General features: G+C 40.9%; 1 protein-coding gene across 3 annotated transcripts in view; it reads right to left on the reverse strand.

Moving 5' to 3' along the window:
- The window catches only part of ZNF365 (zinc finger protein 365), a 121,223-nt gene that overhangs the window by 87,884 nt on the left and 10,059 nt on the right, over positions 1 to 23,280 (reverse strand). For 2 of the 3 annotated variants that reach the window (XM_055308917.1, XM_055308916.1), the window contains 3 exons: positions 13,775 to 13,955; positions 6,950 to 6,987; positions 3,214 to 6,151 (listed from right to left, as the gene is read on the reverse strand). In XM_055308917.1, the coding sequence (XP_055164892.1) occupies positions 5,890 to 6,151; positions 6,950 to 6,987; positions 13,775 to 13,955 (481 nt within the window). In that variant the 3' untranslated portion in view covers positions 3,214 to 5,889. Of the gene's footprint in view, positions 1 to 3,213; positions 6,152 to 6,949; positions 6,988 to 13,774; positions 13,956 to 23,280 lie in introns of those variants that run through there. The other variant, XM_055308918.1, reaches the window with a different exon arrangement.

Raw genomic sequence — 23,280 nt, forward strand, 5'->3', positions numbered from 1 at the left:
GAACTAGGGAAGGAGGCAGGTGTGAGTCAAGGAATCACATTTTTAGGTCTAAAGAGGCACCTGGGATTAGTCCTACTGGGGAAAGGTACGTGGTGTTTTAAGAGTTACAAGACTGCCTTGGGAAAGTGACAATTCACCTGGAATCTGAAGGCTGAGTAGAAATTAACCAGGTGGAGAAGAAAAAGAAGAGCATTCCAGGCAGAGGGCATAATCTGCTATAACTGCTGTGTAGGGGGAGGGCAGGGTGTTTAAGGGCTCTGGAAGGAAGCCAGTGGCTGGTGAGGGGCAAGTCAGCACTGAGGAGGAACTAGAAGAAATAGGAGAGGGAGGCCAGAGTCAGAGCACAAAGGCAAGCTTGGGGCATTGTTCTGCATCCCCACTCATTTGCCATCCCCCCACCTCAAACTTCTTTGTGTTTATGCTAGGGTGTCCCTCCCCAATAGAAATCCGGTTCCCTCCATTAGCCCTGTGTTTAGGATTATATAAAAAATTTCAGCTACGCTGTCAAGTTACAGGTAGATTTAAATAGGGATAAAATCAAAAGGGTGCATTCTTGAGAATGAGGGAAATGGACACCCTTGCCTTGAACAAAGACAAGGGATTGAGATATACAAAATCACCTATTTCTGTGATATACCCAGTAAGGTAAATGTAGTGCCCCTCTCTCATCAGTCTGCGAACTATCAATTTGAAGTGTCTAAAAATGTGGGCTGTAAACTCTGACAGATCTGAATTTCTTGCCAAGCTGGGCTGGCTCTGTTACAAGGAGGATATCAAGAATTTACAAAGTGGTGATATTTATATCCCCGCACAGCAGCTTGCATTAAAGAGGTGCAATCGTTGATAATAAATATTAAACTGAATTTTAGGACATTGGGAACCATTGTGTGATCAACAAATGCACAGACTTAGGGCCATTTTCTGGGAATCTTTCAAGGAGATGGCACAATGTAGTGAAAAGAACACAGGATGAGATTCGGGAAGATGGTATTCTGGGTCTCACTCTGGCTTTGTCATGAAGGAGCTCTTGGGCCCTGGACAACATTTCCCAACAATTACAAGCCCCACCTTCATTTATGTACAATATGGTGAAGTCACAGTCTTAAGTATTGTCAGGAGGCGAAAGTCAAGTATCATTAAAACCACCTGAAAAATGCTTGAGGAAGGCAGCATGATAATGGAGCCTGATATACCACATGTTATCTCTTACTAATTCCCTCCCAACCCCAACATTGGACAGCATCACTGTTGACTCAACTGAACACTAGATGAAGGGCTGGCTTGCATTCAGGGGCTCTGTTGTAACCAAAAGAGCATACCTTCTCTTTAAACACTAAAACCACATTCAGTGAGGTGAGATGCTTCTCAAGAAGCCCATGGTCCCCACTGAAGGAAGAATGCCAAGTGTCTATTTCCCATTTTCCCTGTTTCTGCATGTGCTAAAAGGAGAAAATGATACCTCCTCATCCCTACCCACTTCAAAAGCATTTTATGAGGTTAGCTGTGGAAACAAGTCACTGGAGATTTCACAAAGTCCAAGTCAGTGAAGGAAAATTTCCAAAATCAGTTTGTCACATCAATATTGTTTGACGCAGCCAACATTTACAATAATAGAGTCTCAGCACATATGATAGAACCCCAGGGCTCAGTGTTCTTTGAGGAATCCAGTCTGATTCCCTATCCAAAGCTGAATCCCATCAACCACAAAGTGATGGGAAGCTCACTTTTCAAAAGGTGACCTACTTTGTGTTGCACTTATTTTCCATTCAATGACTTAAGGTCTGCTCTTGTAGAACTTTCACTGACTGATTTTAGTAGTGCCTCGTGTAACTACACGAAATATTCTTACACATGGCAGCACTTCAGATATTCAGGGATAGCAATCATGTCTCCTCTTCCCACAGGACAGGGGTACCAAAACTCTCATTCAACATCCCCAACACCTGCCTCCCTATATACAAAACTTATCAGTGTCCCCACTACAGTGTGGGCAGTAGAGCTAGGCCTGCCTATATGTGAGTTTCCTCTAAGAGAAAAACCTGCTTCTTGGAATGGCTTAAAAAGTCTTAAAATAATGGCTACAAATGCAGAGTAAACACATCATAGCGCTCCATAGTAAAGATCCTTTTTTCTTTTTAAATAAAGAGTGAGGGTGTGTGTGTCGGGGAGAAGGGGAGAGGGAAGGGGAGAGAGAGAGAATCTCAGGCCGGCTTCGCTGCTGAGCGCAGAGCCTGACATGGGGCTCTATCTCACAACCCTGAGATCAACACCTGAGTCAAAATCAAACGTTGGATGCTCAACTGACTGTGCTACCCAGGCATCCTAAAGATCTTTTTCTTAAATGAAAATTTCAGATGTGTCCATTTTATTGATATAGAGCATGGACAGAAAGGAATGAAAAAAAAGTTCACCACATTAATTCCATACACATAAGAAAAATCCAGTTTCTAAAGCTCTCCCTCATTTAAATTTTGAAGTTGTTCCAGGGCTTGCATTTGGGCCTGCATGTATGCCATCCTGGAATTCATTTTTTAAGGATCCAGCCTAAAAAGAATCAAGATACTGGGATTTATTTATGTTTTCTAATGCCCAGAGATAATTGAGAATGTTACACTTATTTTTCAAGAATATTATAACCTGGTGAATCCAGCAACTTTAACAGGAGTACGTGTAAGAACAGATATCTCCCTAAAAGCTCTAAATGGTCTTAAACAAAAGGCATCCCCCAAATTTTCCTAATTCCATGGTTCTTAAAAGACCAATGGCTGAGTAATCTACCAGTGATACACAGTATTTCTCTCCATTACCTATTGTAATCACTCTCTGGGTCTTGCAATGACTGACATGTATAGCCTATATAAGCTGGGATATACACTGTGAAATCTGTTCATGGTTTTTGCTAAGAGTTGCCAAGTTTAAAAATAGAGTGGAGGAAAATTACTCATAGTGTGGAGGAAGATGGGAGAAAAGCACCAAATGGGCTTTTAATGAGGACTTCTCAGTGTGAACATATGTAAAAGGAACTTTTAGATATAGGCATTGTGATAAATAAAAATGATCATGCTAAGTTCTCAAGAAAGATTATAGGTACAAGGGCATGGTGATTTTATGTACAGTGAACAGCTTATTCACGATAAACCATTTTGTTTCCTGTTAATGGACCGGCACACTTGGCTCCCCGGAAACATTTCAACTGGACAAAACATACCAACACATTATTCATAAATATAGCTTTATTATTATAATATTTATTTCATAATCTAAAAACTTTTTCTTTTCAATTCTGGGAAAAGAACATTCCAACTTCCATACAACTGATCTACCCTGCAGAATGCTGGAAAACAGTGTCTAAGCAACCTGAATTTTGCAGTTGAAAATCTATAACCTAGTTTGGGAAGAAAGAATGAAAGACCAGTTCAAAGAAAGATTTCTTCCTTACAAAACAAATAATAAAATTAGATCCATTCTTCAGTTTAGCCTTGAACATGTTTTCCCAGAAACTTTGGTAATTTCCTCAAAAATCAACTCGCAGGCTGACTGCCCATGTGGACAAAAAATATATATATATTTAAAAATAAGACCCAAGTGGGACATGGTACATGGCTCAGGCCATGGCATGTAAGTGGAATATCCCTTAGAGTGAGCCAGCTCCCATGTTTCAACAGCAAATTTATGTCTCTAAGGAAGATACATTTCCTTATATGAAGGTAAGAATACATTTCCTTATATGAAGGTGAGAATTTAGTTGGAATTAAAAAGAACTTTTTAATATAGTAACTCTTAAAATCATTTGTCTTGGGTAATGTACATAGAGTAGATATGACATTATGGTGCTTTCTGAAGATCACGGAGTACCACTGTCAAAGCGGGCTGTCATGCCCTCTAGGCATATTAAATAAAAACCCAAAATGTGGGTTACATTAAATAAAACAAAAAAAAAATCTGGCTATACCACCTTTAAAAACAAGTTGTTGTCATTGCACATACATGTTACGGGACAAAGGGCATGCAATACAACCAATGAGTCAATTTTTTAGTATGTAAAAGGCTAGAGTGCAATCATGGTATAAACATCAATAATAAATAACTTTGAGACTAACTCTCCAAATAAATAATTGTAACATTACAATTTTTACAATGTTAGCCTAAACAGTGATATTCACTTCACAGCAATGTTTTTTCCCCACTTGATAGTTGCCTATACACCATATGAATGGCCCACCCCTGTGAGCCAGATGTCAAAGCGAAGGTCAAAAATCAACATTTTCACTATGATAGGTTCAAAATGTTTGTATAATAAGTTACACTTTTCAGTTTACTGGCATTTTAATAACTGCTTAATACCTATTTTTATGCATTGATAATCTGATGCTTATTGCAATAACAATCATCCTACTAATGTTAATTAAGTTACAGTTTTAATTTTCAAAATAAGAGAATTCAACTTACATGAACTAACGTATATAGTTTAAAAACCACCCACCACAAACACACACCTTTTGCAGGAGTATTTAAAAATAAATTATTAATATACTCAACATATATATTTTGTGTTATATATATATGTATACATTTGTGGACATAACTACTCTGTTTTCCAGAAGGATGTCAGCACTTGTAAACTCTACAGAAGACCTGATGATATTGTTAACATTAAAAAAAAAAATGGAAATTCATTCTTGAAGAAAATCATAAAGCAGGAGGTTCTTAACAGATGGTTCTTTGTGGAAACAAAGGCTATTTTAGGGAGGGAGAGGAGGACAGTCTCAGACTGTGGATCCCACATGCACCGTTTGTTTCAGAAACTACTTTAGAAAGCAGTGTACAGTGAACGCTTCACACATCTGGTTGAAAGGTAAGGATGTATATTTAGTCATCAAAGGGCACAGGAGCAGCTGAGGTGGAAAAATGAGACCAGCAAGTGGATAGTCATGCCTACAGCCCATAGAGGCTGTTGCTACTACCAGGGAAGCAGATCTTGGGAAAGGGCTGAGTAACATCTGCCATGTTTCCAGGCTGGCTCATGATACACTAGACGTGCCATCCACTGGTGCTCCAGCCCTGCAGACCTGCAACTGGTGATGGGCGCTGATCAAAGACTTTTAAGATTTTAAGGTTTTTAGGGGGGTTTTCTGCGCCAACCACAGGCAACACTAACAGCTCTGAAGATAGAGGCTGCAGCTCAGTCTTGGGGTGCAGAATGCTCAGCTGAAGGAGAGCAGAGGCGCCCCAAACCCAGAATAAACATACATCCAGAGAAACAACAAACCTGAATCAAACTAACTAGGAATGAGAACTGAAGTCTAACAAAACGAGTCCTGGAAGCAACCCAGACATTGAAAGCTCGATTAACCAGAATACTTGGGGAAACAGGAATCCTTATTTTGGATGCTTTCAAAATAACTGAGGGCAAAGTTAAAAGTTATTACTATTTCACTGCTATTAAGAGAATTTTGATTCCCATCCTTTGCCCCACAAGTTAGGGAGCAGCAGACACAGAAGACTTTTCTCCTCGTGTCTGAATGTTGTGTGGCCCCTGCACAGAACCCCAGATGCAGAAACTATTGGAGAGTGGTCAATTTATTTAACAACTTGGGAGCTTTCTTTTACTAAAATTTTGGGAGAAGACTGTTTTCATTTTTTTCCTCAAATCTTTCTATAATCTGCCTCTTGCTTCTAAAAGGAGCCTATAATAAATTTCTGGTTCCCCAAGATTCCCCTTTCAAAAATTCTGGATAATCCAGGTGCCTGTATGGATGTGAAAGAAATGTGTTATGCCCTTCTTTTTCCCAATGTGTCTTACTATGGGATGCATCCAAAAGGGCATTGTTGGCTCCCAGAACAACATTCTGCAAAGCCCAGCAATGGTAGTCCAGGGCCATGACCCTTTCAGATGATGTTCACAATTGCTGTTGGCTTTTTTTTGGCCACTTTGGGCCTGATGTTGCCTTTCCGGCTAAAGCCCAGAGGCTCCCCTTTCTTCGATGGTCTGCAGAGTTCTCTTGGGGACTCAGCCTGTTCATGAATGGACTTAGCAGGCTGCATGCTGGTTCTGTCATCCTTGGCTTTTCTCAGGTAGCTCCTTCCTTTTGGATGAAAATGGGTCTTGAGATCAACGTGGTTACACACAGGATGTGGGTGCCCTCTACTTCTACAGACAGTTGAGCAGAAGGAGATGAGCAGAAAGAAAGATTTTGTTTAGAACCTTAAAAGAAAAAAAAAAAAAAAAAAAAAACCATCCATGGCACAATCACTTCTGCGCACTAGAGTGACAATAATGCTGCCAGTATTATACCAATAAAAGTTGGTATTTTTCTTTCAAATAGTCCTGTGGTCTTCCTGAAATGAACTCATGATGCCACATTCCCAGGAGGATATTACTGTTTCTATTACCAGTGACCAAACTGAGACACTGAAAATGTAAGGGACTATCCAAGATAATACATACAGCTGGTCTGTGGAAAAGATGAGACTCGAATCCAAACCTCTGGACTCTTTAAGTGATTATATGTAGTAGTAGTAGTAGTAGTAGTAGTAGTAGTAGTAGTAGTAGTAATAGTAGTAGTAGTAGAACAACTATAAAATATGTGATTCCTAGCATAAATTTATACATATATTTATATTATATATACCTAATATAGTATACTACATTAATACTACTACACAGCTATTATGATTACACTACACCCCAATAAGAGAAAGTTCCACTACAAGATACTGTGAAAATACTCCTGCACAACTATCATACTGCCATATACTAATAGGCTATTAGCATAGTTAAAAGTTGTATCCACAATTTACAAAATTAGGTACCTGGGCAGGTAAGGTACATTTTCATCTGAAACTCTCAAATCCATTTATAATACAGATATTATATATATAAAACATAACAGGAAAATACATTATGCAAACATTATCAAATGGCCCAAGTATAAAAAGATATACATACAGGCATTTGGGTTTCCTATTTGATGAGATATCTGTAAGCTGAAGGAAAACAAATAAGAAAAAACATTACTTCCCTTGAAGGTTGGATTTGGCTTTAAAAATCTTTCTCACTCGTGTTTAAGAAACCATCCCCATTAAAGGAAGCCAGGGTTATCAGTAGCATGCTCATGGCACCTTCCACCGGAGCCAGGGAACAAGAACATCTCCTGCTCAGCCTCTGCTTCTTCAGGGAGCCTCTGTAGCTCCCTGTTCTGAGATTTCCAAGAAGCCTTTATCAGTAGATCTAAAAAATTTCAAAATATCAAAGAGCCCTCTAATGGAGCAACATTTAAAGAAACATGTCTTTTAAAACTAGACTGATATGCCATTATTTCTTGATTCATTCAGGCGGCATGTGAAGCTAATTTACTACAGCTGTGGTTGGTCACAGTGTATCAACTAAAGGGAAAATTGGCATAAAATGTTTATTGCCTAAAATACATCATTTCTAAAGTGGGAGCATATGAGGACCAACTCCACAACTGTCCCTGAGGCCATCCATCATTGAGATTACTTTCCACTCCCAATAAAGTATCTGCATGCACTTTTGTGGCTGGGCTCAAATATCATTTGCAGAACAAATTGGTAACTATCATTTTGTGAGCCAGATGTCACCGTTCACTTTAGAGGCAAAGCCAGTGAATTCCCAACCTTTTCAGTTCCTGACCTCCCTCATAAGCCTATGAGGGCTTATGAGCCTTCACTATAAGAATTGTTGCCACATCAGCAGACAGACCAACAGAAGAAGAGGATGCTAAAGAAAATGTGTAGAAAGGGCCACTCTGGTATTGGGGCCCCATGTGGCCAAGATATGAGTCCTTCTTTATTCAAATAATCAGAGAAACCAGGCTCAGCGTAATGGGGTCACTCTCCCAGGTCTTCTGCCTGCAGCTCGAGCTTGAGTCAGCAGCAAGTCAGAAAGAAGTTTTCCTAAACCAACTTTTGAGGCTCATGTCCTCAGAAAGGCAAGATGAGATAAGCTTTATTGCGGACCCTGTTCCCACTGGCTAGATTCAACAGGAGATGAATAAAGGTGGACAGAAAAAGGCACCTTCCTTATAGAAGGGTCCTGAGGTCATGCAATACACAAAGAACTTGGGACAGATGGCTCAGGCAAACATCAGGCTGGCGGTTTCTGGAAAGCCCAAAGGTACCAGCATTTCCATCTTCCCGCCGTGGCCCCACGACCACCAATAAGGGTTTCTCAGCTGGGCTCCCTGAAAGGACTTTAGTATGTATATATGTAAACTGTGTTTAAAAAAAAAAAGTTTAGAGAGTTTTTCTTCCTTTAAAAGTTGCTTTTTTTATTTTTTTTTTAATTTTTATTTATTTATGATAGTCAGAGAGAGAGAGAGAGAGGCAGAGACATAGGCAGAGGGAGAAGCAGGTTCCATGCACCGGGAGCCTGATGTGGGATTCGATCCCGGGTCTCCAGGATCGCGCCCTGGGCCAAAGGCAAGCACCAAACCGCTGCGCCACCCACGGATCCCTAAAAGTTGCTTTTTACAATTATTCTTGCCTTTTAGTCAGCCCAGGTGGTTCAGTGGTTTATCACTGCCTTCAGCCCAGGGTGTGATCCCAGAGATCCGGGATCGAGTCCCACGTCGGGCTCCCTGCATGGAACCTGCTTCTCCCACTGCCTGTGTCTCTGCCTCTCTCTCTCTCTCTGTGTCTCTCATGAATAAATAAATAAAATCTTTAAAAAGAAAAATAAATAAATAAATAAATAAATAAATAAATAAAATTATTCCTGCTTTTTAAAATTATTCTTAAGGCATAACAATTTTTTTCACTTTATATATGTATATAAGCATGCAGTTTGATGATGTGTTGCATATGTATATATAATACTCTTCGGAATTTTATGTAAAGTGTGTGTGTGTGTGTGTGTGTTTACATGCATATACATACTTTCCTCCTTGGGGAAAAAGCCAACAATGTTATCAAATGTTCAAAGAGGGTCCCCAACTTCCAAAATGCTTTGAGAACCAAAACTTTGGTGCCTTTGAATGTCACTGATGGACCCTGCTGAGACCTCAGGAAATTAGAAGAGTTTACTGTGTATTACTGGAAAGGAAATGTACGAATAAATATGGGTAAAGATGAATCAGAAACCCCACCTATACACGTATATACAGATACCATAACTTGGGCAGGTGTGTATGTCACACACTGGCTAAAATGTTGACCATATAACCACCACAATTAACCCTAAAAACAACCCTAGGAGGTAAGCACTGTCATCCCCATTCTACAGATGTAGAAAGTGAGGCCAAGAGTTAAGTAGCTGGTTTGATACTGAAATGCTTTACCAGTTTTTGAGCTGGCTTCAAACCCAAGTTAGCACATTCTAAGTCCAAGCAAGACTTCACTCTGCCCTGCCTCCTTGAAGAGTGTGTGTTTGTGTAAGAGCCAGCATGTTCATACAAAAAAGTTAAATGGAATCCGTGGCTGGATTAGAATTTCTCCAGTGATCCTACAGATCATGAGGCTGGGGTAGGGCGGAGCATCATGTGCCCTCCTCCCTGTGAACACAAGAGGCCACTGTTCCTTCTGGTCCCATAGCCTTAGGCAGATGGAAATCCCCCGTTCCCCTTAGCTTACCTCCCTGCCTCTACTTTCTCCTAGTCCAAATACTTTGTATGAGGATAGAGATCAAGAGAGTCTTTAAGGAAGATTCTGGGTTGGAAGAATATAAGTAAGTGCACTGAGAGCCAAGGTGAGTACAAATATGGGGTCTCCAGTTGCTACAGGGTGGAGACACTGGACACCCAGCCCTCCTTTCACCTCCCCTCTATGTATTTTAGCAGTGCTGTTACTCAACTGCTCGGGTCAAAATCTTGAATTCATTCTTGATTCCTCCCTTTCCTTCACCTGCTAAAACTGAATCCTTCAGCAAGTCCAACTGGTTTAGTTAATGCTGTCCCCAGGATCTATCCTGTGCCCACCATTTCTCTCTGCCCCCACTCTCCCCAAGCTGCCATCCCCTGCCACACCATAGCGGCCTTCTAACCTGTCTCTCAGTCCTGCAACCCTCTAGGGTATTCCCCACTCACCAGCCAGAGTGATTTTGCTAAACAGAGATCACCTCCAGCTTTCAACCTTCCAATGGCTTCCCTCTATGCTCTGCAACCCATTTAAGCTCCTTCTGTGATTCAGAAGCCCTGCCACAATCTAGAGCCTTCCTGCATCTCTGACTTCAGCTTGTTACTCGAATGTGCCAAGCTTGTCCCCTCCTAAGCCACTTCCCAATTTTCACTGAGCCGTCGAGGTCCTCTTATGCAGCTCCCAGTCCCAATGTAGCCTCCTCTGCAAGGCTTCTCCTGATCACGGAGGGATAGTGGGCCACTCTCACACATCCTCTTACTTCTTTCTTTACAGGGGTTGAGATCATCCTAGTTATGTGCTGCCTTGTTTCTGGTGGCACTGCCCTTTCTCACTGAGGGCAGGGGCCTCACCCACCCCATTCGCCCTGAGCCCTCAGTACCCAGTCAGGGCTGTGTCCCCAGTAAATACATATGGAATGCATGGCTGCTAGCCCCGATTTAGCAACCTGCAAGAAATGAATGCAACACTTAAAATGAGATTACCCAAGCTGTTTCATAGCCTTCCCTTTGAGCAGTTCCGTGCATGATTTGGGCAGATGGGATATTAGGTCACTTTATGTCTAATTCGACAGCATTTTTCAGAGCATAAAGACAAATATCTGAGTAAGCATGTTACATTTTTAGAAATCAGCCAGGTGAAAAAAGAACACAAATGCTCAAGGGAATTAAGGGGGAAAATACAGATGCTGAAACATCATTGCAGAAAAGACACTAAATGTGAGGGGGAGTTTTGCTAAGGCATAAAACAAAACAATCTTAAAGCTAGAACACACTTTGGAAAGAAGCAACTCATACATCAATCTAGAAATTTCACTGCTGTCTGGAGGTGGTAATAAGAAAAAGAGGGAAGAGGGCAGACAGTGATTCTGCAGTGCAGCCTTAGGGGAGATGAAGAGCCAGCCCAAGCTGAGGATGGCTTCCAAGCTGTCGTAAGCTGCAGCGTGGAGGCTATGGGTCAGAACACCTTGCTCCATCTTGGGGCACACTGGGGCAAGGAGCTCTCCTGGGAAGGGCTGAGGATCCAGAAGCTAGGGCTGCTCAGGGCTCTGTGCCCTCACTAAGCTGGGCCAAGTCAGTCAACAAAGCAATGATTCCAAGCTTTTCCTGCTAAAAGGTCCAAGTTCTTCTGTCTGTGGACAGCCACAGCAACCCTGGGAGGCCAGACTTAGCACTTGCATTACATCAAAGACACTGTTTCCAATTTCATAGATGCATCTATACTATTAAGATTAAAGAGATGAAGGATAAGGGAGTAGTGGTCTGAGGGTCTGTAGACTACACGGTCACGTGCGATGCTATGCTCCAAAGAGGAGCTTGGAGGACTTCCATGAACATGGGGAAGATGTGTCTTCACTCAATCCTTTCAGAAACAATGCGCCTCGTTTTCAGTCTTCTCAGGGCGATGTATCCTCCCGACAACAGTCATATAGTCCAACTCATGTGGCGTGACCGTGTCCTACTTACAGACAGCTCTCACTTCTACATTCCCCACAATCATCTTAACTGCATTGTACTTTATTTCAATTAGTCCATTCTTCCTCAGGTAGATCACGTCTGATGAAGGCAGATCGTGTCACCTTTGGGACATAGGAAGCATAAACATAAATATGGACTAATTTCCTGCTGTATATGTATATATGGATGTATGTGTACATGTTTGTCTGTTTATCTATGTTTCTATGTGTATACTTGTGTGCGTTGCGTGCGTTCAGGCACACACACACATATAACCTCGTATATACACAGCTGACTAGAAGAGCGGAGAACTGTCCAACTTTTGACGGTGTGTACCATCTGGTGAAAATAATCATTGGCAATGTCTCTTAAAAGATGCTTAATTTTCAAGCTGGAAAAATAAGCCGAGCAGAGGAAAACAAGCACAGAAATATAAATAAGAGAGAATGAATATGCTGCTTCTCTTTGTCCTTGCCTTCCACTGCTTTCTCCCTTTCTTTAAGATCCTCTTGGCTTGGTACTTTAGAATTTTACCCATTTCTTAGCTCTGGGTTATCTGTAAGCCTAAAACTTAATAATGCTACACTTTTAGAATTCTTAACCAAATCAGGTGATGATCAGAGAATTTAGGAGGCCAAGATCCTAGCGAGCATCTAGTCCAACTGCTTCATTTTATAGAAGAATTATAGGCCCAGGAAGACAAGGAGTAGGGTTGGAATGATCTGGAAGCCAGGCCTTTTCACCTCACATCTAGGCTCCATGATCTCATGCCACACTCCCTCCTGATAGAGAGCAGGGTGGGAAGAAGACAAAAAAGGAATTCAGAGTATCCCTCTAGCCATAGTTAGTTATGACTGGACTCACAGTTTCCCAAGGAGATGAGAGAAAAATCGAGGAAGGAAGTATAAGCTCCCTCTCGGGAGACCATGAACACCAACAGGAAAATAATAAACATGTCACTGTGGCTGAAACTGCTTTGATTACAGTTACTGGAACCTCACAGAGGTAACAAACTTACTTCTTTCCAGTCTACTTTTGTTCCTGACTGGAAAGTTCTAGAGTTCCTGCTGCCACACTGCGCTGAGTGTACATTACAGTACAGTTATATAACACTTCTTCACTTCTTCTTCCCTCCCTCCCCATTTTTTCCTGTTGTCTATCTGTCCCTCCCACCTTCCTTCCTTTATCCGCCTGCTTTTCATCTCATTCTTTCTTTTTTAATCTTGTTTCCGTTCAATCTTGGCTTCCAGAATGCTCAAACTAAATGTTTTAATCAACCAGTAGCAATTTTACCAACATTTTGGCTAGCATAAATGTTTCCTATTTTTCTTTTCCTTATGTGTACAGTCCATTTGGAAGTAAAAGAATCATTTTAGAATCTTTTGGGGAAGGGCTAAGCATAAGTAAAGTTGAAGAGATCATGAAAATGTTAAAAATAAACCACTGTGGGGTTTCAAAAATCCTTTCTTTGGCTTTGTTGCTGATATCAAAAAAATTGTTTGGAGGGTTCATCTCCCTCATTTGGGCGTGGCTATTTGTATCTCTCCCCACCCCCAAAGAGACCAGGGAATCTTGATCAAGCTACTTAGTAGCATCTGGACCTTCAGCCATATTCACGGTTCTTATCTGGACTCTCGACTCTCAGTTTCTTAGGTCTCTGAAATAACATATAAAATTGTATACAAAAATGTATTATAGAACTGCCACCTGTGAAATTTTCTAAGAATTTCTGAAAATCTACTTAAAGAATGTTTCACCTATAAAGTCTATCACATAGTGCCGTCCTTCCCCTTAAGGAAAAAAAGAGGTATGTGGTTAGATTTTGCTGTTACAAGGAAAGGCCAAAGCTTTCTTAAGATTCTCCTGAGGAGCTCCAGAACAGGCTAATACCTTCCAATCTACTTGAGCACCCAGGTCGAGACCGATGAGTTCTTTGGCCACTTCCAACACTGTTAATCTATAATATAAAACTATCTCTACCTATCCATCTTGGTGTGGAGTGGCAGGGCGAAGACAACTGTGCATCACGAATTTTGCTTATTTCCCGTGTCCTGGATTCACCTGCATCACTTCATACCACAGGCATGGCTGGTGCTGTGCTTTGAAATGAGGTCTAGAAGGTTCCTGCAAGTCACTCCCCAGCTCCCCTTTCCTGGGTCCTTGACCCTGTCCATCTCATCCTACCCAAAGCCTGCGCGCCTGGTGGCTGGGCCTGCGTGACTTACCATGTGCTCACTGATGTCTCGGCAGAGGCCGGCGGACTGCTGGCTCTGATAGTACTCTAACTGCTTTTCCGCCAGTTCTACCCGTTGCAACAGATTCTCAATAAAGTCCTGGAGCCGAGCTTTCCCTTGAACCTCCTTCTCAGCTGCTGCTTCCAGGAAATGGTTGAATGTAACAACTTCTCTGCAAGGCAAAAATGTCAGAACACAAGGTGGAGAAATCAGACAGGCATTCATTAATTTGACACGTATTTATTGAGTGCTTACTACATGTGGGGCACTGTCCTTGGCTGGGCCCTCGCAGCATTGGCGAAAGACGTGAAGTTACATTGCAGTGATTACATTTGGAGGTTACATTTCGGTAGAAAGAGTCATTATCAAGTACAGAAATAAATATCTATGTCAGTGGTGATAAGCACTAAGGAAAAAACTGAAATTGGGTGCAAGAGAACAGAACTGGTAACAGAGGAAGGGAAAGTGTGAATGGTGTTTTAGAAAGAGGTCAGGGGCAACCTTCAGGATGGAGAAACGTGAACAGATTTCTGCTGGAATCCTTCAGGAATTCCAGGAATAAGCCAGGCAGATTCCTGGATAGAGCAGGCCAGGCCTTCGGGGGACACACCGATGGTGGGATGCGTGATTGGAGCACCGCAGGCAAGAGGAGGGGAGGATGGAAGGCGGGGGCGTGCGGCCACCCCAGATTTTCTTACAAATGACATGGGAAACCATTGGCCGCTTCTGAGAAAAGTTCTGACTTTCATTTTAAAAGTCTAGCTGTTGGGTGAGAAGAGAGCACAGGGAGGGAAGGTATGGAAACAAAGGCCATGCTGAGCACTGAAGGGCATAAAATGAGTCACCCTGTCCAACTGTGTCTTTTTGAGCTAAAAGTGAAACAGCCCAAGAAATGCCATCCTGAGGTAGACCTCGGGTCTGTGGGAAAGCTATTTTAGCTGAAAGAGGAGAATCAATGTGCAGGCGATCCTTCCCCCCCAAAAAAGTTGAGCAGAATACCTCAAACAATATGCCTTTACCTACATAATTCATTCTGACTCACAAATCCAGACATTTTAATCACTGTATTAGAATTTCGTATCTTGTTATATCTTGTTATTCCTAATGCACATATGAAAATAATACTTTCCCAATTTATAATGAAAGCAACTCTTTATAAAAATTTAAATACATTAGAAATATTAAGAAGAAAATACCATCTGAAACCCCATTATCCTGAGACAACCATCTGTAACAGTTTGGTAGCCATTCTCATGAGCAACTCTACAAACATATACATATGCACAGGTGCTTGCCCTTTTTCTCAGGCCAAGCATCAGGTCATTAGCATGACCTATCTTCACAACTCTGCATCCAGTTCTCAATAAGAAATTATGAAGATCCTTTCAGCCTTTCCCTTTGTATGTTTTGCCATGCTCAACCGGGGTAATGAATTCCATCATTTTACTACCTGGTGGATATAGTGTTCCTTTTATAGGTCTTCAGAATCTTTCTTGATCGTCAAGGAGCACTCCTTTTTCTGGCCATGTTCAACTTACACAGAACCAAGATTCTAAGGACTGCTCTTATCCTCGCAGACTCTTTCATTTCAGATTAAGAAATCCTATTTTAAAAAATCTAACCTCGGGATCCCTGGGTGGCGCAGCGGTTTGGCGCCTGCCTTTGGCCCGGGGCACGGTCCTGGAGACCCGGGGTCAGGTCCCACGTCGGGCTCCCGGTGCATGGAGCCTGCTTCTCCCTCTGCCTGTGTCTCTGCCTCTCTCTCTCTCTCTGTGACTATCATAACTAAATAAAATTTAAAAAAAAAAATAAAAAAAATAAAAAATCTAACCTCATGGGACACCTGGGTGGCTCAGTGGCTAAGCATCTGCCTTTGGCTCAGGTTGTGATCCTGGGGTCCTGGGATTGAGTCCTGCAACAGGCTCCCTCTGCCTATGTCTCTTGTCTCTCTGTGTCTCTCATGAATAAATAAATAAAATCTTAAAAAAAAAAATCTAACTTCATGCAGTTGTTCTAGATAGTTGATGAAATCCATTGCCTTCTGTGTACCTTCCACTTAGCTCCATAATTTCTGGAGAGCAGAACTTCAGGTAAGTCTGACTCATGAAATTTTGCAAAAGGTTTCCGTAAAATAGCTGGTAGTAGTTTCCGGCTCCTTTTTTCTACACAACTAGTCAGTGACTCACTTTTACAATTAGTTGTGATTTTTTTTTCTCTCACAAATGTCACACTTGGCTATACTGAAACTTTTCAGACACTTCCTACAGAGTCAAACGTCTCTGCAAAACCTTGGAAAATTATATATTTATAAAAATAGAAAAGAGACTGGTTCTGACATGATTCATCACAGATTGCTTATTATACTAGCCCCCTTTTTTTCTAGTTTCCTTTCCAGGATCAAACCTAAACCCCAATCCCATAATAATTCTATTCCTTCTCAGTAGCTAAGAAATATTCACATAAAAGAAATGAATCCTTTTGGAAAGCAGTTTTTCTCCCTTCATCAAGTCTCAAGTTTATTTCCAGATGTTTCTGTATGAGCCCTAAGTGGAAGACGTGCACTTTCCAAACTGTTGAAGCCACAGACACCAGCCAATTTTCAAGCTCTATCATCATCCAGCTTTGATCTGCCTCCTAAGTAACTTTAAATAAGAGCAAAACAATGGAGAGTCCGTCCGGGTGCTACATCCAGCATGCTACATGCTACATCCACTCATGGCTCTGAGGAACAGTTGATTTCCTTTAGAAAACAGACCCCAAGAATATGGCTATTCCTTCCTCTTCTTGACATTAAGGCTCCCATCCATTCAGAATCAAGTCCACTGTAGAGACTTTGTAGGTGATATTTAGGATACCTGAATCATGACACAAGTCTCCAAACTGTACGTATAGGGAAAATAACAAAACCGACAACCCTCTCCCCTACCCAAAAGAAAAACAGAGAAAAAGAGCTCATGTATTTTTTCAATTCATTTTGGTTTATAATATTAACTATATTATAAACATATTACATTTATTTGGGGAAACATAAAAATTGGCTTATTAAAATATCTAAAACTGAGCAAGGGCCAAATCAGCTTTTTTGTTCTCTGCTCTAAACCCATCACTCAATATAATACATGACATGTAATGTTAAATACATATTTCTTGTAATGAATATTTTCAAAGGACAAGGAAGAAACAAAAAATGACTCATAATCCCAATACCCAGAGGTAACTACTATCAACATCCTAGTATATTTTTCCAGTCTTTTTTTTTTTTCTATGCATATTTACTATTTGAGGGCTCTCCGGCTGTAAACTTAGAATGTAAAACAGCAATAGTTGACAGCTTAATCCCACAGGATTAACATCTCAAAAGCAAGAAAACAAATCTTGAGTACAGTACAGTTTATGACTGTGGCTATATTTTTAAATCATGTAATGTTCTGTTACTGGTTCTATATAAAACTTTTGCAAATTAACATTAATGCTCCTAGCTGATCCTGGAGTGTTATGTCATGTTGTAGAAGAGAAGCATCTCTTTCTAACCTCTCTCTCATCCAATTACCTTGTGCCCTGAAGCTGAGAAGTTAACACCCTTTGCATTTTTCAACCAACCTGGCGTCAATACTAACTTAATTTCAGTTTATGAGTGTTTCACATCAACTAAAAAAAGAAAGAAAAAGAAAAGACAGTTAAAACAAGCCTGATGATTTAATTTTAAATAAGATGTTATACAAGACAACAGCTAGAGGACTGCCTCATGCTGAGAATATGTTTGGGTGTCTGTATTATATAAAAACAGTAACAAAACCCAGTGACTAATTATGGACTAGCATGTGTATACAACTTCAGATTCCCCTTTCACATCCTGTTCAATCTGGGCTGACAATATCCAGAAACACCTCATATTTCCCCCAAGGAATCGTGGGAATTTCCTGAATGAAAGAGAACGAGGTTTGACCACTCACTTTACATTTATAATCTCTTGAATAATTAGACCAAACAGTAAAATATCCATTCAAAGGGTAAGACAGACCAATAGATTTCAATATAAGGGAGAACAAGATATTCACTGACAGGATTTCAGATTGCAATCTCCATGATTCTTGGAGAAACTACCGATTGTCAACTTTTTGACACAGTATCTAAGCAGAATATCTTCTGTTCTCTAAAAAAAACTATTAAAGCACCCCTCCCTTTTCTTACTACATATGTATATATGTGGTTGGATTTCCTTCATCTACTTCAACCAAAACAACATATTTTTGCAACATGCTAAATGCAAAGTAACAAGGTCCAGCTGCCTTCTATTTTAAGTCCAATATTAAAAATATTTGCAAAACTTATAAAACCACGTGACTCTTTTAGCTAAATTGTTTTTGGGAAAATAGTTATTTTTCATAAAAACGTTATTTATATTAACAAGTAACAGGTTTCTTATTGCTATTTTTAAATAAATTACTCATTGTTTTTTATAAGTTTTGATTTCTAACACAGTAAATGTTGGTAGACAAAACTCATGCAAACAACAACTCTTGGAGGCCCTCAGATTATTTTTTTAGCAACATAAGGAGAAGTGGGGTCAACAAGTTTGAGAAGTGCTGCCAGGCTGCATACAAATTATCCTGAACCTCAGAACTCGGGAGAGGGGTGGACAATGAGGGCTGGAACCCCAGTAAGATGTAGTCACCGTCCACACGTTTATTTGATTCACTATTTGATAACTCAACAAACATTTATTGAATTAGCTTAGGTACTGGGCTTGGTGTTGGGACACTCAGGAATCCATGGCTGTCCTCATGAAGCTTACTGCTTAACCCAGGGTCAGCTCACTTTTTCTGTAAAGGACCAGGTAGTATATTTTGGGCTCTGCAGGCCATATGATCTCTATCACACTTACTCAACTTTGCCTAACGCAAAGGAACCATAGAAGCTGTGTAACAATAAAACTTTATGGACACTGAAAATTGAATTTCATGTACTATTCATATATTGTGAATTATTATTTTTCCTTTGAATTTTTTTTTTCAGGTTAAAAATGCTTAGCTCACAGATCCTCAAAAACAGACAGCAGGCTGGATCAGGCTGGTGGTGCGCTAAGTTGATAGAGTGGGAGAAGCAAACATTAAAAGAAACAAATACTGCAATAAATATGTAATTACAAAGCTGAGCTAAAAGAAAGAATAATATGATGTCATCAGAGAGAAGAGGAGGAGACTTGTGTGGTTTTATTTTAGGTTCTCAACCCTGTGACTTAGAATACAGGGGGAAGACTGAAGGGCCAGATGAAAGAAAAGACAGTCTGAGTGAAATCCCATCAGGCTGTGGTGAAAACCAGCTTTGGGAAACGGATTTTATGCCACTTCCAGCCCCAACTTTGATTTCTCATATACGTATTTTCTAAAAAGGCTAAATATGATAGAATGCAAGGTTTTAAGCCTTGGTGGAAAAGATGCTTATTTAAATCAATATTTAATACTAAAGGAAAAAGTACCAGTATAGGATTAGAAATGGCCTGAAGCTCACCGTTAGGCAGAAAGACTTGCAGAGCTAGAAATCTGTTAGTATCCTTAGAGTCAGAAACAAAAAGGGCATCGAGTGAAATAGCCCTTTCAGTGTAATCAAAGCTTTATTTAGAAAAAGTATTTGTTACCTCATGTATTCATTCATTTACAGGATGGCCGTAAGGTCTGAAACAGGTGATATTTATTTATTTTTTTACAGACTGAACCCCCCCCCCCACCGTTACTTCTTCTGAGGTGGCTTAAAGATAGGATAATTCAGAAAAAATTAAAGGTACATGATCATGTGACAAATCCACTCTAAAAGCAGGTGTAGAGATAGAGGGAAATGTGTATTAATGCACCGTGGTGTTAACTGCAATTTTACATACCCATTGAACCATGCATTGTTAATAGGAGACAACACACTGATCATATCATGTACTGTAATTTACAGTTATTTCCCTGTTTCCAGCTTTCATGGCCATCTTATAGCCTTATGGTCCCCTTGGGCCTCATATATGCACATCACCTCCCTCTCTGCTGCAGCACCAGGGAACTCCATTCAGCTTGTGAGCCAGATTCTTACTTCTGCACATGCTGTTCTCTCACTAGGGTCCCTCCCCCTGCCTCTCCTTAGCCCCAGTTCTTAGTGCACCTTCTAACCTCAGGGCTCTTGTGTTAGAAAGCTTTTCCACACATGCCTAGGTGTGGGTTAGGTGACCTGCTGTGTGCTCCCACAGAACATTACATCCTATCAGATCGCAAACTGCAGACAGCACTAGTTATGCCATTTACCCCCATTCCACTGTGACATCTGGGTGGTCAGGGACCTTGCTTGCTCTTTCACTGTGGTAGCCCCAGCACCAAACACGAGCCCAACACACGATAGGGGCACAAGATTTCTGCTGAATGCACGAAATGTACAACCACATCTTTAGTGGAAAATCTTTAACTGACAAAAAGAGCCTGAGGTTTCTTTTTATCTTTTTCCAGACAAGTACTGGGGCATAAAACCAAAAAGTAATCCACAATCCAGGTACCTCCCACAGGACTGAGGGTGGGATCTAAATTGATGCTTCTCTTCTATTCTTAAACAACACTTTAAAATCAGCTTCTCCTCCCAAAGGCAAAGCTCTACCAAGTTATTTAAATTTCATTTTACATTACTGATTTATGAACCTCTTTGGAGGTATGTGAAATGGTAAAAATACCTCTGGCTAAAAATAGGCTAGCTATTGATCACAGAGCACCTCAGACAGACCCTAATGTCAGCAAGGAGGCAAATCCTGAAGATGGAGCCAACTACCTTCCAGTGCTGGGAGTCTGGCTGCAAATCTGGGGCTTGTGATGGGCTCCTGTGTACCCCATGGAGCCAAAGAGGCTGAAATCTGCACCTGCTGTCCATCTGAAGCCATGTAATCTCTACTTTTGTTGGCCCTTTGCCTCACCTTTCTCTTTTAGCCTTCTTTGACTAAACGAAAAGGCATATAGTTCTCACTAAGAGCTTAAAAAATAACTCTAATGAGAAAGTCAAATGACTCTTGTTGGTAATAAGTAGATCAACACTACATCTAAGCCCCTTGGTCCAGAGAGAGAAAGGAGGTACACTGACATTAGAGAAAAACAATGTTTTCCTTGGTCTCCAACTTTTACCATCTATCGGGGGGCATGTTTGATGTTCAGTTTTTCCCACATTAGTTTTAAGTCTTCATGGAAAGTAGCCTGGAAAGAGAGAACCTCATTTATACAAACAAACACACTAAAATGTGGAGCAAACAGACCCCTCCCTGTCCCACTGAACCTTACATGTAACATGATTTTTCCTGGCCTGTTTCCTAGCTATGGATCCATCTGGAGACCAAGTTGTCTACTCACTGCTTTAGCTGATCAAAAATGGGAATGCTATAATTAAGTGGCAAGACGGTTTAGCTGTGCAAAGCAAGTTACCAAGTCAAACTTACCTCTTAAAGGCCAGCATCCCTTTTAAAAAGCCAGCTTTGGATAGAAACCTAAAGGCACGTTTCCTGACTCAGGCCATCCCTTTATGCTTCTTTTATCATACCCCTAACAGTCCGTTTAATGTTTAATTTTACCTTCTGTTCTCTTCCTGCCATGAAAGCAGAAACTAGACTCATTCAGTCTACCACCGTATGACCTAGAACAGTACCTGGCACTCAGCAGGCACCTAGTGTAAGCTTTATCTCCTGGCAGACTCCCAGCTGGGAACAGGGCAAATAATGAAGGAAGAAGGGAAAGATGATTTCTATCATAGCTCGCAAGGGAGTAGGATGAAGATGAGATAGAATTACAGAGGCCCCTCACCATAATCACAGGCTGGCAGTAGCATATGCTCCATTTGACTGGCTACGGACATCCAGAGTCAAGTTAAAAGCCCTGGGCTGGTATTCCAGAGCTTAATATCATAACCACACTTACGACGCCAACATTTTCCTATTTCCCAACACCTTTGATGCCAGCTGAATTTTCCTTTAATCCCATCAGAAAAATAAATGATGTCACCATAGCAGCTCTCTCAAAACAGCAAAGAAGCCAGCCCATTCCAAAATGGGCCAGATTCAGTATTACATAAGTCTTGATGCTTTGGGCAAATACCACATTTTCAAAAGTCTGGCTGCGACACAGTGAATTAATGGAAAAAGCACTCAGCAGAGAGACAGAGAATATGGGTTTCAATTCCAGCTCTACTACTTAATTTTTGTTCTTGGGAGAGTCATTCCACTGTTCTGGGCCTTATTTTCCACCTCTTTAAATGAGTGTTATCCTGAAGGAGACAAGGGGTACCTTCCAGTTCCAAAAATCACACGATGTCCTCTGGGGGCCATCTCTAATAGTTCTTCTCTCTGCTGTCCCTTCAATGTCACTCACCTCTGGCCACCCATGCAAATACTGCCCTTCATCCGCACTTCCTCAGTGTGGCTTCTCCACATTAAAAAACAAAAAAAAAAATTCTGTTCTCTAATGGTTTATCATCTTGAAACCACACCTTATATTCCACCATTTGTTCTAACTACCTTGGGTCCAAACATGGACATGTTCACAGGTATGTTTTATTCTTCCTATGTAGGATGTTAGCTCCCTAGGGGAAAATAGCATGAATTTTATGTTCCTCATATACACCTAGTATAATGCCAGGCACATCACAGGTCCTTAGTTAGGGTTTACCAAAGGAGGTACAGAAAAACTTGGGATTGCCATTATTACAAGGATGTGCTCCAAACTTCGGATGACCAACTTAACCACAAATCAGCTACCATCCAAGTCTGTCCATTCTTATTAAGGGATATCTTACTGCAAGGTTGGCTGGGATTGATTTACCTGATTAGGGCAGTGCTACCCTAGAGCTTTTGAATAAGTAAATGCCTGCCTCAGTAGGACTTTTAAAGTTGCAGAAACTTCGTAAAGATGATGTACAACACCTCTCTTGGATCTGCACCCCAGAAACGCACTCTCTCCAGGGATACAATGAGGCTCACCAGCACAAAAAAGTACAAGATCTTGCCTACTTAAACCATCTCCTCTGTTACAGAGCTTATATAGGACTTCTACAATGCAAGGTGATTCCACCTATAGACAGCCCCAGAGTCTTTCATTTTGGCTTGAGAGAAAGGATTTTAAAGTTGAGAGAACAAATCCGTAAGCAGAAGAGCCTCATGAGAAACCCATAACCAACTGAGCCTCATAAGCCTCACCCTAAATGATTTTAAAGTTGAGGGGAAAAAATCCATACACGAGAGCCTCATGTAGAGATGTCTGCGGGTTTTTTTTTTTTTTTAAAACTGAATCTACCATGTGTCTCAAAGAGTCTCCAGAGTTTAAGTCCACTTCGAATTGGACTGTAACCACTTGCTTTCTCTCATAAATGAATCTTGAGAGCTCCTTTGGAAGGGTTTAGCAGGGCAGCACAACTCCTGGTTTGTTCTCTGGCCAAACAGGATCTTCCCATATCTAAAAGGTCACCTCTTAGGTGGAAAACACAGCTCTGTGAGG

This window comes from Nyctereutes procyonoides, unplaced genomic scaffold (assembly GCF_905146905.1).
Source record: "Nyctereutes procyonoides isolate TBG_1078 unplaced genomic scaffold, NYPRO_anot_genome, whole genome shotgun sequence".
In the NCBI taxonomy this organism is placed as follows: domain Eukaryota; kingdom Metazoa; phylum Chordata; class Mammalia; order Carnivora; family Canidae; genus Nyctereutes; species Nyctereutes procyonoides.